Here is a 19,531-nt window from a genome sequence, read left to right as displayed (position 1 = left end):
CCAGCAACTGAGTCTAAGGAATTAAAATAAACGCCTCAAATCCCATAGCTGTGCATGGTAGAGTTTCCCAGCCATCATGAGTCACTTTTACTTAGGGTGGGAAAGTTCATAGTTCCACCAGATCCCAGACCACACCCATTTGGTACTTCCTCTGGGCTTCACCAATGACGGCGCCCAGTTCCTTACCAGGTTGCACCTGACAAGCCGGTGATGTAAGTAGAAATGTCCAGAAAGTTCAGCTTCTGCAACCCCAGCAGATGGCCATACAAGGAGACCATAGACCTTGTGCCACCTCCTGTGGCCATGATGGCTATTATTGGTACCTGTAGGCACAGAAGCAGACTTCTGGGAAGGGCTCCTCCACAGATAAGGACAAGGAGTGATCTCGGCTTAATACAAATGATGGAATACAGAGAGCTGGTTAAGAGAAGGGAGGGAAGGGGATGGTTCGAGGACTGCCTTTCCCAGAGCAGTGGGTAACTTAGTAGGGTCCAGAAGATCGCCTTTGCTCTAAACCAAGTTATGCTATCAGTAAGGGATCTGCTGCCTAACCTAGGCTCAGTTAACCAGAGAGTCCTCGTTAAAGAGTTCCGAGCACCCAACCCAGTTCTTTGTTAATAGGCATCAAAACTGAGACTGCATGCATAGATATGTGAGTATGGATGGTGACTGACTGACGTCTGCACTTCGCAGTGATGTCAGGACATCAGTCCCTGGTTGGGTACACGGCACACACTGAGCCTATGCAGCACTTGTGAGAGTGAGAGAAACCCACTTTACTGATGGCGAGGGTGACTAACATAGGTTTAAGGAGTCCCTGGTGTGGATCCCTAAAGATGAGATCAAAGAGGAAGCTTTGGACCAACTTCCTGTCTCCATTTAGTAGGGACTGCAAAGATTTTCCTGAAGCTGAGGCTCTACTCTATCTCAGCCTCAGAAGCAAGGGCTCACCTGCTCCCCGGGCTAACAGATAGAAGTGTAGGGGCACTTTGGCTGCCTCCAGGGGAAGAGGCAACTGGCTCTGGGATGGGAGGGGCTCTCTAACTTCCCCCCAGTCATTTCTGGTGGAGATGGGTACACAGTAGAAAAGAGAGAACAAGTGGATGGGGGCTGGGCACTGCGTGCCTAAGGTGATAGAATGTCAGAAGGTTTCCTGGCTGGGTGGGAATGACATCTCCACGCTGTCTCAGTGAGACAGCTTAGCTGGGTCAGGATCCTGAGTGTGCAGGTGCATTCGCATGCATGCATGCATTTGTTGGCAAGAGCCCCCCACCCCTACACAATTGAATCACACGTCTCAGGGCCCTTGTTCTGGCACCAGGACCTTAGCATTTGGAGCAAACACAGAACTCCAGGTGGTACAGTGGTCACCCTGGAGTTGGGAAGGATAAGGTGGCTAGTAGAACATGGAGTTGAGGGACCAAGAGTCCAGAGCAATCCTCAGCCGGGGCCAGTGCCCATGCTTACTCACCTCATCCTCATGCAGGCCTTCCTCCAGCTGCAGCACCTGACTTAGTGTCTTGGCCACCACCACCTTCCGCTTCTGCACAAACTCCACCTCTTCCTGGCACAGGCTGAATCCAAGCCGCACATCCAGTGTGTCAGAGCTGTGGGAAAGGGAGCCCTGTAGCTCCACCTTTAATCGGCAGATGTAGAGCCAAGTTCTACTCCGTATCTCTTCTGTGACCTTGGGCATCTACTCTCATCTGCAAAAATGCTTCCTGGCCAGCACTACCTTCAGTACTTCATGAGACACCAGGCATAGAGCTCCAGCGCCTTAGCTGGCTCACTGTAAGGAGGTGCTTGGCTAAAGACTGCTACTTCTGCCTCCTCAGCAGGATATAGAAAGTTCCAGAAAGTTTCTCTAGGTACCTTCTCGATCCCAAAGCTGATATGAGTGGGTAGGGTCTCTTACATCCCTTTGGTAAACCTTCCTGGACAGGGCTATAGAACATAGACTCTTCTGAGCCCCACAAACTAGCCCTCTGCTCCCAAGGAGCTCCCTGCTCCTTCTGAGCTCTTCCTGCCCACAAAATCACCATTCTCCTGCGTGTCTGTGCAACTGACAAAGCCACTCGCACCCCTGACCTCACTGTGTCATCCCCACAGTCCTTCCAGGCAGATGAGGCACAAGTTGCCATGACATGCCTGATACCTGCCCTCTTTTTATCACATTCTCTGCCTGGAGCAAGTCCAAGCCTGGCATAAGACCCTACCAGACCTGTCCAAGCTCACCTCAAACTCCTAGCAAAGCTGTGTATCCCTGAGGGCAGGGCCTGAGGCTCTCTCGGGCTCGAGGCTCTCCTGGCACCTCTCTTCCTATGAGAACTTATTTTCCCTGGCAGTCAGGGACGGCATAATAACAGTAGTGTTGGAGGGCATTTGCTGAACATCCTACCCACCATTTATATTCCTGGTATGTCACCTGCATTCATTTATGAGATTCAAAGAGCAAGCTGAAATTGTAGGTAAGAAAAATGAGACCCAGCAAGATTGAGTAACCCTTCTGATAACATATAACAAATCAAACTAGAAATAAAATTACAGGCAAGGGACCAGAGAGATGGCTGTTCTTCTAGGGGACCTAGATTCAATTCTCACTACCCACATGGCATCTTACAACAGTCAGTAACTCCAGTTTCAGGGGATATAACGCCTGCCAAGTCAAAGAAATAACCAATATTTCTTTGATTTGACACCAAAAATACAAGTGACAAGAGAGAAAATAGGTTTCATCAAAATTAAAAACCTTTGTTTTTTGAAGGCATCATCAAGAAAATGCAAAGGGGCGCTGGAAGCTATGGTTCAGTAGTTAGACCAGGGTTCAGTTCCCAGAACCTATCGGGAAGTTCACAACCTTCTGTCACCCCAGCACCAGGGTCCCTAATGCCCTCTTCTGGCCCCTGTAGGCACCAGGTATGCATATGACATACATATATACATATATATGTGTATGTGTGTGTGTGTGTGTATATATATATATGTATATATATACATACATATATACATACATACATGCATGCATACATGTAAATAGTCATACATAATGTAAAATAACACACATGCAAAAAAAGACATCTCACACAACAGGATTGAATATAAAATACTAGTACCCAGCATACACAAAGAACTTTTGTAAGTTAATAAGACAAGGCCGTTTAAAACATGGCCAAACAGCCGGGCGTGGTGGCGCACGCCTTTAATCCCAGCACTCGGGAGGCAGAGGCAGGCGAATTTCTGAGTTCGAGGCCAGCCTGGTCCACAAAGTGAGTGCCAGGACAGCCAGGGCTACACAGAGAAACCCTGCCTCGAAAAACCAAAAAAAAAAACAAAAAAAAAAAAACAAAAAAACAAAAAAACAACAAAAAAAAAAAACATGGCCAAAGAATTTGGGGAAACACATCTCCAAGAAGCTCTACTAATGGCCAATTAAGTCCAGACCAGATACTCAACTTCATTAGCCACTGAAGAAAAGACAAACCAAATGACAAATGACAGTGAGCTACCTCCTCACACCGAGTTAGGGGGAGCACTGGAGGGAAGGGATACTTTACCAGGGTGAGGACTTCATGTGTAGCTCATAGTTCTCTCCCTGATGAGAAAAAGGTGAAATGCCCATTAGAGATGACACTGAGAGCAAAAGGGGCCAAACAAAGAGGTGGGAACTTACTACTACCCTTCCCTGGGCTCTGCATACATGCATGTTCACAGTAATGTGCACAGACATACACACACACGCATACACACACACACACACACACACACACACACACACACGCTCTTTCCCCATGCCCCACTTCTGGACACGACATGACACCTCTTTCTCTAAGGCTCCACACGTTCCCCGGATTCCCACTGAGGGTCACCAAGTCCATTCCATTTTGCCTGAGAGACCCCATGTGCTAACTTCCCCATATGTCTTTGGGCTCTTCCCACATTTCTACCACAGGAGCTGAGCAGCTCTGGGACCCCTTGCCAGACCCAGATGCTCACCACAGGCAGGGTCGTCGCCTGGCCATCAGAAAGGCAACTGAGGGGCTGGCAGACAGGGTCATTCCTGTGTGTTCCGCAGCAGCAAAGCTAGAAGGAGGGTTGGGCTCTGTGAGGGGCTGAGGGGCTCCTCTGTTAGCCCTTCCAGCCCAGTTCTCTTCTTCCTCCCTCCCAACGGTGGCTGCCATGTACCCTAAAGTTACAGTGGCTCTTAGGCGCCTCTGCGTAAAGCTGTGGCTGGGAGTACTTGGGGTAGTGGAAGCAGGCAGAATTGGAGTAGCAGGGCTCCTGGCAAGGCGGGACACGCTGGGTATTCTCGAAGGAGTCTGTCACCATCACCAGAAGGTCTTTGTCTGAGAAAGGAGGTAAGATGTTAGACCCCTGGGAAGTTTCTTATCTCTGCTTCCCGTTTAGGCCAGCAAAAATCTTATCTTGGCTTGGTGACTAAGAAGACTCCTGCTTGCAAAGACCCTGGTATGGCTCCCAGCACCCACATGGTGGCTCACAACTATTTATAACTCCAGTTCCAGGGGATCCAATGCACCTGGTGCACATACATAGAGAGAGAGGCAAAACATTCATACACATAAGGTAAAGTAAATACATGTCAGAATAAAAAGTAGTCCTGTCTTGACGTGCCAGGAGGCGTTCACAGTCCCTGGGCACTCATTAAAATGCTTCAGACAGGGCCCTGAAAGCTGAACTTTAACAAGGCCTGTGAAGAATGTTGATAGACAGGCTCTCCAGAAAGTCCTCTAAGGTGCTGAGAGAGTTCTCAAGATTAGACTTCTTGGTTCTGCTTTGCTAGAAGAGCCCCCACAAACTCACACCAGTCCACCGCAGAGAAAATACCCCCATCAGACTGTCAGTTTGGGAGAAGAAAGGCCCTCCCAACAAGTCCTCCTTTCTGGCCACATCTGTGGGGCCACACTGCTCTCCTGTGAACATCTGGTAATCCCTACACGGTGGGAAGCACAGTGGCTTGTGAGTTAGAGCTGCTAGGCAGGTGTGGCTTGAGGACCCCTGCAGCTACAGTGCTAATCTGTCCCAAGGCTGCCTATTCAGCCACAGAGGGCAGCACTGAGCCACAGGCTCCAGGACACTTGGCAGGCCTGAGGATGTCCATTGGGATCCCTGGAAGAACAAACCCTTCAGAGAGATGGGTACCGAGGATAGACGTCTGAAGACACGATTTTGAGTTTTGATTTTACCTCCCCAACCCGGAATAGTCCAGTTAGGTTGAATTGACCTGTTTCCCTGAGTTCCAAATTGAATCGATCATCATAGTTCCCACCTCCATACCCAAACCAGCCATTAGACAGAGCGGGGAAACTCACTTTTCTTCCTCTTCCTCGGCCTCCTGGATTCTGCATGAACCTCCAGGCAAGAGACTTGGCGAGACTGTGACAAAGCAAAGAGGGCAGCTGGGACTCTAAGCTCAAGCCACCTCCCTCAGCTCCCAGTCAGAAGGGAAGAGACAAAGACCTAGTTAGTCTTTGTCTCTTAGTTAGTCAGTCACGGGCTTATGCTGCGCCTACTGGGCTTGGTGTAGACAATTCTGAACCCAGTCAAGGCATGGTGCCTCACTGCAAGAGGGGAAAAGACCAAGCTGGGGCACACACCACAGCTGACTGGGAGTCAGGTTCACAGGGGCTGGCCTGAGGCTGTGTTCAGCCTTGTGAGTGAGAACTTGGGATAAAATAACTTTCCAAGAAGGAGAAGCCAGGCGAAGGCCTTTGTTACACATTCCAAACACACTGCTTTTTAAGGGAGAAATTTGCTGGGAGCGTGGAAACATACAGTTAGAACAACTATGGTTTTTTTTTCCCCTAAGACAGGGTGGTCTTGAGCTCATAGAGATCCGCTTGTCTCTGCCTGTCACGGGCAGGAATTAAAGACATGTGCCACCTTATCTGGCCTATGAAATTATTTTAGTTCTGAAACCATGATTACAGAGGTGTTGGAGTTATTGTGACTAAATCTGGGAAAGAAGTGATCTTTGGGGGAAGTGGAGTCGGGGCAAAGATGATACCCTGGTGCTCCTGCCTTGATACAGGAGCCCAGAGTGCAGCCCCACCCCTGGATGCACCCCCATTGGGTTAACCATTTAGTCTAGTTCTCCCTGGACAAGCCCCCAGGCTGGGCCCAGCACCCTATTCCCTGAGAGCAGCAGCCACGTGTGGTCTCTAAAGCTACCAGAACCAATTACCACCAGCACGCCGTTGGTGATGAGGGTCTCTGATGAGGAGAAACTAAAAAACAAGAGAAAACTCCTGGTCAGTAACAACATTCTTGGCTGACCCCTTATGAGGGTGACAAAAACTGTAAGTCATTTCAGTCATAAAGTAGCAGGTTCTTTTCAGTTATTATGAGAAACATCTGTTTGAAAAACTAGGTTTGAACCAGACTTGGCATCTCTCTGTACCTCAGCATCCGAGGGGCAGAGGCAGGAGGATCAGAGCCCTAAGCCAGTCTCTGTGACTCTGTTTCAACTTAGATCTAGGTCTGTGGGTTGCCAAGGAGGAAAGGGGTGCATGTTTAAAACAGAATGTACATGGAGAGATTTATTGGTAGTGTTGTATGACTGCAGCCCAACATCTAGAACATGCAAACACTTCGTATCAACGAAGCTTTCGTGCTTTAATTAATGTATGCATTTTACAAATAGGACTGGCTTTTTAAATTAAAATTATTTTGTTATTTTTCGGGTATGGGTGTTTTTGCCTGCCTGCCTGTTCCTTGTCTGTCTTCATGTATGTGTATCACATGTGTGCAGTTTCAGCAGAGGCCAGAAGGGGGCATCAGATCCTCTGGAAATGGGGTTACAGATGGTTGTGAGCCATTATGTGAATGCTAGGAATTGAACCCAAGTCCTCTGGAAGAGCAGTCAGTGTTCTAAGCCACTGAGACATCTCTCCAGCCCCCAGATTTAGCTTTTTTGCCTTCTCCTCTGGTTCTGGCCAGTGGTTAGAATGTTCTGACAGTTCTGGGTCAAAGAGGATAACCCTTTTCCTGATCCCATACCACAGTGGCAGGAATTCTACCGGGAAGCTCCTGCTGGTGCAAGCACTGAAGTGCTCTGTGTGTGTGTGTGTGTGTGTGTGTGTGTGTGTGTGCTACCACACTTGATTTATACAGTACTAAGAACTGAAGCTAGGGCTCTGTGCATTCTAGACAAGCATTCTACCAACTGAGCTATATGCCTAAACCCATACATCTTTAAAGGAATGCTGGCATCAGTGGAACTAAAATAGTGGTGGAACCTGGGCACTTTATAAGCTCCTGATTCATCATTGCATAGACGAAGAAATCGAGAGAGCTGACTCTCTAGGAGGAAGACAGTCCCGGTGCCAGCAGTGTGGGTGGAACACAGGAGAGCAGCACAAAGGCAGCCTCAACTCTAAAGTCAAGGATCTTAGCTGACACACAGCCTGGCACCTACTTACTTCTCTTCGAGTAGGAACTCCACCTCCAGTTCTTCCATGCCCTGAGGAGAGAGAAAAGGAAGGAAGCTATTGGCCATGTATGCACCCTGCCTCCAAGGACATTCACCCACCCCTGTAGACCTGCCATGCCCAGCCCATACTTGGTCCTAGGGCCATGGAGAAGGAACAGCTGTTCCAGTCTCCTTACCCTCTTCAGCACTCTTTGTCCCAAGTCTCTGACATTAGAAAAAATTTGTACACTAGTGCAATGTAAGGGAGATTCAGGTGTAGATGTGACACCTGGCCCCAAGTGTGCTTTCTTCTGTGCCAGGATGTTGGCTTTCTATTTCAACTCACCATTGGCCTGACTTCCCATAGGACTTGGGGCTTGGGCAGGGGATCTGTGAGCTGGTGCTGTTAGAGAGCACAACTCTGCTCCCATGTATTCTGTGTAACTGGAGGTAAGTCATGGCTTCACTGGGCCTCAGTTTCCCCATCAGAATGTACAGAAAGCAAAGAGAGATGCTTGCTCTCTAATGTGTGCCCAAAGCTCAGGACAGCATCTTACTTACAAGTATCTCAGTATTTGTGGGATGATCGAACCTAGAATAACCTGGTTCTTTCTGACTTGCCCTCTCTATCCAGGGGTATTCCAGAAACAGGACTTGGAGGTAAGAGAAAAGGAAACTGACTGCTCAGAGGAGCTATTATCACCATTGCACAGATGAAGAAACAGACAATTGAGGAGAGTTAGGTAATTTCCATGCAAGTGATAGTGCTGGGATTTGAACCAGAAGCATTTCCTGTCCCAGCTTTCATATGTGCTCGGAGCAGGGGTATCATGGTGGTAAATGGCTGTTCCCATGGAGTCAGAGGCTTAGGGTCTGTGACTCTGCACCCACCTCTGGGTTGAGTGGGAACTTCACATGGGTTTTATTCCGGAGGCAGAGCTTGGAGAGGTCATAGAGGACTGTCAAGAGATGGTCATTTTGTGTCAGGGTGTCTTCGTCACAGATGCTCAGCTCTAGCACATTCTGGAGGAGAGGAGAGAGAACAAGCCTGGTTACCACGGTTGCAGTGACCCACTCCCAGATCAAAGGACATGACCTCAGATGACCTCAGGCTATCGGAGAGTGAGGCCTGAGGGAGAGGGTCACAGAGGCTTCTTCTTAGATGTAAGAGACATTTGCAAGGACATGAATTCAGGGTGAAAGTGACTTCCCTGCTCTCCAGCTCTCTGGAGGCTGTCATTCCCCTGCTCTTGATTTCGGGAGTATTTGGTCCCTTTTAAAGCTTGAGAAGCCTGGGAAGACTAGAGAGGAAGGATGTCACTTCATCTGGGAAGGATGAAGGGCATCCTGCAAGCCATGGGATGCATGGCAGCTGAAGGTAGGTAGAAAAGGCAGGCCAGGGAGATTAACATTTGGTACTCCAGGGAAGGACACAGCAAAGGCTATTGCTGTCCCCATGATGGGTATGGTTGAGCTGAGTTGTGTGAATTCTGTTCTCTGACCCCTAGTAAGGTCTCCTGTGTGGCCCTGTAGCAGTTCTTCAAGTGACAAGTGGCCTGTCCTCAATGGCCTAGGTGGCATGGACGAGTTTATAAGGTTCCCAGCCTCTGATCCTGAAAGGTTTGACTCAAGGCAAGTGTTACCTCCTAGATTTCTATCTAGTGGACATAAACGTGGCTTTGGGCATCTACAACTATGTAAGATTTTGTAATTTCTAGAAATTTGGACCAGAACAACCTGACAACTACAAAACAAAAAGAAAGCTCAAAATACTGATTTCAAGATGGTACACTACATTCACATGGAAATAGTCCTCCCCCACAAAACTCATACACATGATAAAAGGGGTGACATTGTATTTTAGCTTATTAAGTTTGGTTTTCACTGTGTAGCTCAGGCCCACTTCAAATTTGCAATCCTCCTATCTCAGTCTCCTGATGACAGGTGTGAGCCACCACAACTGGTGCAAAGGTTGTTGTGGTGGCAGTTGCTATTGGTTGTGTTTTTTTTTAACTATAATGATCACAACCCTTTTGAAAAATAAAAGACTTTTCATTAGCTAGAATTCTAAACAGTTATCTGGGGTGTCAAGCCTTGACTTTCTTGGGATTGATGCCTTTATCAACAGGACAAATTTGTCTCAAGGCTGCCACAACTCAAGATGCTTAAGAGATGTAACTATGTAAGTTACAAGAGATGTAACTATGACTTAGACCCACCATCTATCTGAAGAAAAACAACAGCATGGTATAATGACTCAGTGCGTGAAAGCGTATGCCCGAGGAAATAGAGGTAAAAGAAAGCACTAAAGCAATTAATGGATTTAAGAGGCAAGCCTCTTAAATTAGAATCAGGTTGTACCTGGTTAGTAGAATGGCTTTCCTTCCTGTGTATTCTCACACAGGGAGAATACTCTGGAAGGTGCTGGAAATAAAATCTGTTCTGCAGCAAGAGATAGTTAGGACCAGCAACAATTAGGAGGACAGAGAAGGTTAGAAGGTAAAAGGATTAGCAGCCTCAGAGACACAGAGAGAGAAGGAAGTAGCGGGTGAGTAGCAGGACAGGTTAGTAAGACAAATAGGAAGACAAACAAATAGCCTTAAGACAGATGGGACACACACACACACACACACACACACACACGGCTGAGAAGGGAACAGACATGTGGGCAGGCACACAGGTATGGTCCTCTGTGGCTCACCTTTACTTGCGTCTGGATCTGAAAGGTGAAGCTTTCGTCCCACTCTGGGTGTAGGCAGTTGGAGATGGTTCTGGTCTTCAGCTTCTTCTGAGAGGCAGTAGGCAGCCAGAGGGTCACAAAGCAGTCTGTCTGACTCACTGTCCAAGGAGGACAATGGGAAAAGAGAAGGCAAAGAGGAGATTGTGGAGTCAAAAGAGAGTATCCGACAAATCTCTTCTCGAGCAATGTCTCCTGTCAGCTGATAACCTTTTCCTGATCTGGGATCTACCTCTCCAGCGTGGTCCATGAATCCCAAGAAGGCTATATAGACCACAGGGTATAGGTTTCATGGGATGGGGGTAGGTCTTGTTGATCCTTGTCATGAACATGGGCAACCTAACACAGAGGTATCCTAGGCTCTCAACAAACACCTTTGATCGTTGTCAGAGGCCACTTAGGAAAGACTAAAGACAAATAAGTAAGTTTTCTGGAAATGACCTACCACTTTACATGGCTGCGATGGGTAAGCTCTGTTTTTTTGGTATTTTATTTTTCGAGACAGGGTTTCTCTGTATAGCTCTGGCTGTTCTGGAACTCACTCTGTAGACCAGGCTGGCCTTGAACTCAGAAATCTGCCTGCCTCTGCCTCCCAAGTGCTAGAGATGGGTAAGCTCTGAATTGCAGAGCCTTTAGAGACTTTGTCTCAGGATTGGTTCTTACTACTGATATGCCTAACCTCTCACTATTACATAGGCTAATGATTCCTGGGCATAAGCCCATTCTATTGGGCAGACTTCCTTCAGATCAACATAAAGATGAATTTTCATGAATTAATGCTGTTAAGGTAAATTAATGATTTTATAAAATTCCTGATTTGATTCAAATAATTTTAGGAAGAAAGTTTTAAGAGATGGTTTTAGTTATTTTGCCAGAAGGATATAATAAAGTTAGAATCAAGAATAGAATGTACCCCCTCCTCATAGAATAGTAAGGGAAGTCTGCATAATAAGGAATACAATGGCCTTCACAATTACACTAAAAAAGAGAAATAGGTTTGGGACAAATCTGTGATTAAGGAAAAAACATTCATTCTAGATCAGGTCCAAGGATGAGACCACAGGTGTGCACTATGATAAAGCGAGGCCATGTGAAACTGTGGTACTGAACTTATAATGAGCTTATAAAATGAAACACTGCTTTGAACTTAATATCAACATCCTTCTGTAACTCCCCTTTCATGAAATATTTTATCTATGAGGTAATTTTTCTTTTCTTTTTTTTTTTAAAGATTTATTTATTTATTATATGTAAGTACACTGTAGCTGTCTTCAGACACTCCAGAAGAGGGCACCAGATCTCATTACAGATGGTTGAGAGCCACCTTCGGAAGAGCAGTCGGGTGCTCTTACCAACTGAGCCATCTCGCCAGCCCCATATGAGGTAATTTTTCAAACAACTCTTGTCTAAGAAGATATAAAAAGGCCAGAGAGAAGCCAGGTAGTGGTGGCACATGCCTTTAATCCCAGCACTTGGGAGGCAGAGGCAGGCAGATCTCTGAGTTTGAGGCCAGCCTGGTCTACAAAGTGAGTTCCAGGACAGCCAGGGCTATACAGAGAAACCCTGTCTCGAAATTAAAAAAAAAAAAAAAAGTGTTAAGTTTCCAGAGGCCATCAGCTTCTGGATCCCAGAACAATATGAGAGAGTTACAAGGCCGTAAAGCATCAGTTGGACCTTCATCCAACTCTGTGTACCATCTCAGTACTTGTGATGCTAGGAAGGCCAGCAGTTAATCTGGGTTGTCAACTAATTAATCTAGGATCAACTAAAACCCAAGCTTTGGGCCATTCTTATGAATTTTTCCCTTCCTTCCTTCCTTTTTTCCTTCCTTCCTTCCTTCCTTCCTTCCTTCCTTCCTTCCCTCCCTCTCTTTTTTCCTTTCTTTCTTTTTCTCCTTTTAAAAAAAGATTTATTTATTTTATGTGCATACATTGCTGTCTTTAGACACACCAGAAGAGGGCACCAGATCCTATAACAGATGGTTGTGAGCCACCATGTGGTTGCTAGGAATTGAACTCAGTACCTCCGGAAGAACAGTAGGTGCTCTTAACCACTGAGCCATCTCTCCAGCCTGTGAGGGATTTTCTTAATCAGATTATTTGAAGCAGGAAGACCCACCCTAACTCTGGGCCACAACTTCTGGTGGCAGCCAGTATGAAATGACATAGAAGAAGGAAACTGCCTTTTGCCTGCTTGCCCTCATTCTTACTGGGAAGAGCATCTCTCCTGTTGCTAAAGCATTCCTTCACCAATATTAGAACTAATATATTTGGAATTCCAATATACACTGAAGACCAGCATCTCTCCAGGAATACTCCAGGCCCACAACACCAGATTGGGACTATGAGATATCTAACCTGTGGACTGAATAACTCCTGGATTCTCAGTGTTCCCATCACAAGAGAGTCATGATGGACTGTTCAAATCACATCCTGTGAGCCCATGTAATAAATCCCCTTTTAATTATGTAATATATTCATTAGAGCAGTTCTATTTGTCTAGAGAACCCTGACTAATACACGCCTGTTGATTTGGAACAAGATAAGCTCCATTCCAGATGTCAGGGAAACACCTGGAACACCTGCTCCAAAGGTCCATTTACCTGTTGTCTTAGCAACAAGGGAACCAAAGTTGGGCTGAGGAGAAGCAGTGGGGAAAAGCATGGCTTTCCACAGGTCATCTGAGAAGGGCCGTTGGGGGAAGGGGTTTAGATGAAACAGTGAGCAAGGGCCACACCTCCATATGATTTAATGCAGCTGCACCCAGTGGGTTCTCCATATGGCACTGGTCTCCTGGCATGAGATGTAAAATCTAGGAAACCTTTATGTTTGTGGCCAAGTGGCTTCTTTCATTTTAAAGAAACAAACCAAATGTGATATTGCTCCATGCGCCCTGGAGAAGGAGAACTGCTTTGACTTCAGTAGGGCTTTCCCAAATGGGAGCTAGCTTAACTCTTCTCGTTGTGGAGTAGCAGAATAGATAGGGCTAAGATCAGCCTGAATGGCTCTCTCATGCCATTATTCTTGGGAGGAGGGAAGAAGAGGTACCAGGACTGTCTTTATCACCACCTTGGTGACCTGCTGGGGTAAGTCCTAGGGGTGCAAACCAGACCTGTGGAATTTAGTGAAAGTCAATATTTCCCACCATTAGAAGTCCTATAGGTGGTAGGGCTGGCTAGATGGGAGTCCAGCTAGTCACAACTATTACTAGTAATTGCTGTGTGAGTGGAAGTGGAACTGGCGCCCAGGAACTGAAGCCCACGTTGTCGTGCCAACAAAAGCTCTTCAGTGTCTGTAAGTGCGTTTTGGCTCATGTGTTCTGGCTTCTGATCCCATTTGGTGAGCAGACACTCCCATCCCTCCTCGCACTGAATAAGGAAGGGTAAGAGGATATCTTCCTTTACCTGTCCTAACAATGAGTTCATCCACACAGAAAGACAAAACCTTGATGGAATGAGAAGGAAATGATGACCTCATCATTGGGCCCATCCCTTCCAGGTCTACCCTGTTCCTTCCCACTGGCTCAGGTCCCTGTGCTGGAAACCAGTTGTCCCCCTTGCTTCTCACATTGTCCTCATCTATACCACCACTACCTTGGTGGCAGGCCACTATCATCTCTGGAGCTTTCCCACTGGCTTCCTGTCTTCTAAGTTGTCCAAGGTCAACCTTTTCTCCTAAGAGAAAGAACCTTTTAAACATGACTTTGTCACTGCCCAGGTTGATTGCTCCTGTCTGGTTTCAGGAAGGAATCCCATCCTAACCCATCATTGTTCTCCTTCCCGTTTTTCTCAGCTTTGGCCCCAACTCTCCACCCTTCCTGCCTCTCACCCCTGCCCTGCTTATGTTTACTCATGCACTCATGCTCATACTCACACACCTACACACGCATGCAGACACTCAGACACACTCACTCTTACTCTGACAAGCTTAGTCATACTTAGGTTCCCAAAAGTGCTGTGCCATCTCACCGCAGACCTTTGTACCTGCTGCTCCTTCTGTTAGACTCCTTCCTCCTCTCCGCTCCCCTCCCTCCCTTCCCTCCTCCCTCCCTATCTTCCTTCCCTCTTTCCTTCCTTTCCTTGATGTGTATGTGTGTTTGCCTGCATGAGTTATGCACAGTGTGTATGCAGTCATCCGTTGAGGCCAGAAGAGGGCATCAGATCTTCTGATACTGGAATTACAGGAGGTTGTGAGCTGCCATCTACATGCTGGGAATAGAACCTGGGTCCACCGCAAGACACTGAATTGAATCATCTCTTTAGCCCTAAATCCTTCTTATCTACTTTAACCCACCCCTTTCTTCGCTAGCCCTTCAGGTTTTAGAAGGAATCTTCTCAGAAAACCTCCTCTGAGTATCCTAATCTGTCCTTAGCTGCAAGTTCCCTGTGCTGCTCCTGGGAGGGTATCTGCTATGGCTGTACTGGCAGAGCAGGTCCAGCCATTGTCTTCATCATCCCGTGACTGCTGAGAAGGCCAGGGCCTGTAACCTTTAGACAGAGTAGGCAGTCACTAGACAACTTTTAAATGGATGAATGAATAATAATTTCCTGCTCCAGGGCTGTACCAGAGGCCAAGGAATCCCAGCAGATCCAGGTGGCCAAGTCAGTGTGTGTAATTGCTCTACATAATGGGATACTCACCAAAGACCTCTTCGGTCTTTTTCCAAAACTGTGTCCTACAATACTAGAATTAATGTTGTTTCTTGCTCTAATGTTTCATCATTCTTAAATCAGTGTGATCAGTAAATCTGCAATTTAGTCCTAGATCACATATGTGTTGTAATGATTCTGAAATTGCTAGCTAGCTTCTGACTCTCAAAACTATTCATATCAGTGTTTCCCGGGGTGGGGGTGGGGGGAATAAACGTTAGCTAGGGCAGGAGGAAGACAGCCAGTGAACTCACACGAATAGGAAGAGAAATGGTGACAGATATGAGGTGACATGGTCTCTAAGAGGTGACATGACCACTTGGATCCCTCCCTTGGCTTTTCCTTATCCCAAGCCCTTCACCCTGGGCCCAGAACATTTTTCTCAAGTCTGTTTTCTATGCAGTGGAATTCTGCAAGACCCATTGGTTCTGTCAGGCCAATTTGGAACTGTTTCTCCTTTGTCAATCCATGCCTAAAAGTTTCCCACTGAATCCATCCAAATATACCTCAGTGTATTGGCTTAAGACTAAGCTAAATCTCAAGCTAAGATTAAAAGAAAAACTTGAGCCGGGCGTGGTGGCGCACGCCTTTAATCCCAGCACTCGGGAGGCAGAGGCAGGCGGATTTCTGAGTTCGAGGCCAGCCTGGTCTACAAAGTGAGTTCCAGGACAGCCAGGGCTACACAGAGAAACCCTGTCTCGAAAAACCAAAAAAAAAAAAAAAACAAAAAACAAAAACTTGTGGCAAGTATTATTTAGTTTTTTGCTAATTTGATACAGACCTAGACATATCTGAGAAGAGGAGATCTCAACTGAGGAATTGCCTCCATCAGTTTGGCCTGTAGGAAAGTCTATGGGGGTGTTTTCTTGATTAATGATTGGTGTGGGAGGGTCCAGCCCACCACGAGCAGTGCTACCCTGGGACAGGTGAAAAGCAAGCAATCCAGTAAGCAGCATCCCTCTGGAGTCTCTGCTTCAGTTCTGGCTGCCAGGTTCTTGCTGTAAGTTCCTACCCCTGCTTCCTCAATGATGGACTGGAATCTGTGAGCTGAAATAAACCCTTTCTTCCTATAAGTTGTTTTCAGTCAGAATTTTGTCACAAGCATCAAAAAACCAAACCAAAACAAATTACAACATGCTGTATGAACTTGGAGGGTAGTTATGGGAGGAACATGAGTTCAAGGCCAGTCTCAGTAAGGATTGTCTAACCAACAAACGAGGAAGCAAACAGCAACAACAAACCATCCCTGGGAGAGACCAGACTGAGCAGGCGATCAGCTGCCCACACTCACTCATCAGTTGTCCAGTTAGTTTGTAGAAATCTTCCTCCACCCAATACATTGAAGGTTGGGAATAAGGAGGGGATAGAACAAAGGAGAGAGGCGGTGGAAGTTCTGGGGACCCAGATGACAATCTGACACAAGCACATTAGCTAACTCTAGGAATACCTGCACGTTGGTCACAGGAAGTGGTGACTAAACTGGGAATTTCAAGAACTGGGATTTCCTAGGCAAAAGCAGGTTCTAGTCCCTGTTTCCAGGAAGTGACAGAGGGTTTGGTCATATAAATGACATGTCCCCTTTCCTGAATTGTAGGTGGCAGAGGTGAGTTAATTGTCTTCATAGATGTTCAGAATATTCTTGTGAGGTTACAGTGGATACCCCAATATCTCTTGAGGATCCTATGAGATGCCCCTAGAGATACCAGTTGGGGTTTTAACTCGTTTTCATCACAGAAAGGAATTCCTGGTGACTGAAGCTTTCTAGGAGTGCCTGCCTTCTGGCCTGGGACAGGTACTCTTTAGCTCTTGGTAAGCAGGGTGACACCCCTGAACCCCCAAATACTTCCTGCTATCGGCCTCTTGAAATCTCCAGAAAAAACAGACACAGGTTAGATACCTAAACCAAAAAACCATTTTTGCATAAAAGTTATCAGGATAATTTCCCACTGAATCCATAGAAGGTAGAACATAGCCTAGGCTGTGACAACCATAGAGTGCTGAATTAATGTAACTTTGTGAGCACCATCAGATGCCATATCTGCCTTTTACCCCTTAGACAAGTGAGGGAAACATAAACAAGGGAATCCCAAAGAGACCCCAAGGGCTGCTTGCATGCCAAAGGGCACACAGCAAAGGGGAAAAGGAGACCAGTAAAGCCAGATCGTAGCCTGCCTCACCACTCGCCAGTCTCTGGGGGACAGGTGTGGCTGAGAGATGACAGAAGAGAGGGCCTTGGACAATGGCAGGCTTTGCTTGCAGGTGCAGGCATGCAAACTGAGAATGTGCGTCCTGGGTGACTGGTGATGGTAATGAGGCTGCAGCTGACACACCTCTGGAGAAACTGGAGAAAGGCATGTGAGAACTAAGGCTAAGAGGAGGGGTGACCTTGTCCCAAGAAGGGATGGAGAGAGAGAGACCTATTCTGGAATGGGCAGGAAAGGCTAAAGAGTTGGCATGGTCTGGGCCAAGGGGACACTTCTTGGCTCCTCAGATCATATCCGAGTGTGCTGAGAAAGCCCCAAGGAGAGTCCCTTGCTCTCTAGTGGGCCCGTTGGCTGACATAAGCTAAACTTAATGCTTAAACAGAGCTGTCGTTCCTTTGGCCTTCCACACTCAACCCTGCATGGTGAGTCCCCAGCACCTCCATACCTGCTCTCCCTGAATATGCGTTGGCCCATGAGCATCAGGAGGCCATGTGATACCCCAGGAACTCATGCGGCAGTTTCCTCGGCTATCTGAAAGCAGATTCCTCTGCCTTCCTCTGCTGCTGACTGTCTATGATCTGACCACAGCCTTTTTCCTTAGAGCGGCAGTTCTTCAACCTGTGGTTCATATCAGATATCATATCTCATCAAATCCTATATGCTGCATATCAGATAGTTACATTATGACTCATGGTTCATAACAGTAGCAAAATTATAGTTATGAAGCAACCATCAAATAATTTTATGGTTGGGGGTTACCACAACATGAGGAACTCGATTAAAGGGTTGCAGCGTGAGGAGGGTAAAGAACCACTATCCTAGAGGGTCCCGTCTCCTTGCCGGACTTACAGACCTAGAATCAAACTCTAATTCTACTTCAGGAAATCATTAACCCCTCACCTACAAAGTGAGCTTCCTGTGATGACCCCTCAGGCACTGGGAGAATTAATGGGGCTGGATGCCAGGTGGCTAGCCCATATTGGGTGCTTCAAGGGCAGAGCCCTTTTCTTAGGACGCTCCTCCTCAAACCAGGCTTCCAGGCCACAGATGCTTACAACCTGGCCAGTCAGACCTAGAACCTCAACATGCCTTTCTTGGTCTTTGCAGTTCCCACGGCTGTATACCCTAGCTGACACAGAGCATTCTCTCCCTAGAGAGGCCGAGCTTCCTTCCTAGTTTGGGCAAGCAGGGAGTCCACATGAGAGGAGAACTGATTTCTTAGACAGCTATACCATAACATGTGTAGGACATCTCTGGCCCAGTCAATAGCTTCCTTTGCCTCCCAAAGCAGAGCTTCCCTGAATTCCTGTGGCCTGGGAATGCAGCAGGAGCGAGACAGAGGGGAAGTTAGGCTATCAAGAATTCCTGCCTAGATGGCTCAGTGATTAAGAGTATTGACTGCTCTTCCAGAGGTCCTAACTATCTGTAATGGGTTCGGATGCCCTCTTCTGGTGTGTCTGAAGACAGCTACAGTATATATTTTTTTCTTAAAAAAACAAAAAATTCCTGTTTAGTGGTCTATGTCCAACTACAAGGAGAGAGCTGGGTGCTACAAACTCTGCTGTGGCTAAAGATCCCGGTTTGGGATCCATGTCCTGAGAAGTGGCTCTGAGGAGCTAGCAGCTGGTTCCATGACACGAAAGGGCCTCTCCTACTTCACTACAGCAGCCCCTAGACTCACTAGTGACACACAGCAATGGCTCAGGGTCTGTGGAATTCTATACACAGACATGCCTGACTGGATGCAGCAAGGCCTCTTTCTCTGTCCAGACCCCTAGAACAGGAGGGACCGGTATGTGTGTGTGTGTGTGATACTTACGTATATCAGCCTGCCGGACGTTTTTCATGCCAATGATCCTCACTGTCAACAGATGGCATGGAGATGACCCCTCCTGTGGATTGAAGAAAAAAAAAACAAAACAGAGTCACTCTTTGAATGCCGCCTCCAGACCAGTGCTGCCAGGGAGATTGTCACCCTTGCCTTCCTGCCCACCTGCTATACAGCAGCCCACATGCCATCCTGACAATGTTTATTTTGGCTAGTCTTCTCTCCTACATGGAAGTCTCTAGAGCTGAGACACGCTGCTTTTTCATTTCCGAATCTCTGCTGACATATTCGGATATATAATAGTAAATGTTTGTTAGACAGTGAATGTGCTGGCCCAAGCACACAAGGAATATTGAGTGTCCCAAGATGTCTCTATTCTCTTTGCCCAGTGAATAATTTCTTATTCCAACCACACAGACACAGAGATTTCCCTTGCCTACTCCACACGGCAGCTTGCTCTGTTGGTAGGCTCAGTGTGACTGGGTAGGAGGGTAGATGTTGATAAAGCCTGGGCATCTCATGCCAGGAGTTTACCACCACTCTGGGTCACAGTTCCCACCCAGGGCATTTGCTATCTCCCTTGCCTGTCATGTCCCTTCCTCATAGGACCCTCCTCCATGGATTCCTGGCCATTGTACTTTTCTCCCAGTAAGGCATCTGTCTTCATTTCACCATGCCTTGCTATACA

General features: G+C 47.0%; 1 protein-coding gene across 1 annotated transcript in view; it reads right to left on the bottom strand.

The window, feature by feature from the left end:
- Positions 1-19,531, bottom strand: part of Pla2g4e (phospholipase A2 group IVE) — a 70,022-nt gene that overhangs the window by 14,760 nt on the left and 35,731 nt on the right. The window contains exons 2-12 of the mRNA XM_021156839.3: positions 18,835-18,907; positions 10,128-10,264; positions 8,318-8,449; positions 7,437-7,477; positions 6,200-6,242; positions 5,328-5,391; positions 4,183-4,343; positions 3,994-4,080; positions 3,555-3,592; positions 1,472-1,607; positions 187-323 (exon numbers count right to left, since the gene is read on the bottom strand). Coding sequence (XP_021012498.1) covers positions 187-323; positions 1,472-1,607; positions 3,555-3,592; positions 3,994-4,080; positions 4,183-4,343; positions 5,328-5,391; positions 6,200-6,242; positions 7,437-7,477; positions 8,318-8,449; positions 10,128-10,264; positions 18,835-18,907 — 1,049 coding nt within the window. The remainder of the gene's footprint in view (positions 1-186; positions 324-1,471; positions 1,608-3,554; positions 3,593-3,993; positions 4,081-4,182; positions 4,344-5,327; positions 5,392-6,199; positions 6,243-7,436; positions 7,478-8,317; positions 8,450-10,127; positions 10,265-18,834; positions 18,908-19,531) is intronic.

The sequence above is a fragment of the Mus caroli genome, unplaced genomic scaffold (genome assembly GCF_978045245.1).
Source record: "Mus caroli unplaced genomic scaffold, Mus_caroli_1 scaffold_2, whole genome shotgun sequence".
Classification (NCBI taxonomy): Eukaryota; Metazoa; Chordata; class Mammalia; order Rodentia; family Muridae; genus Mus; species Mus caroli.
Note: the sequence above shows the minus strand (reverse complement) of the source record. Positions and strands in the feature narration are given on the sequence as shown.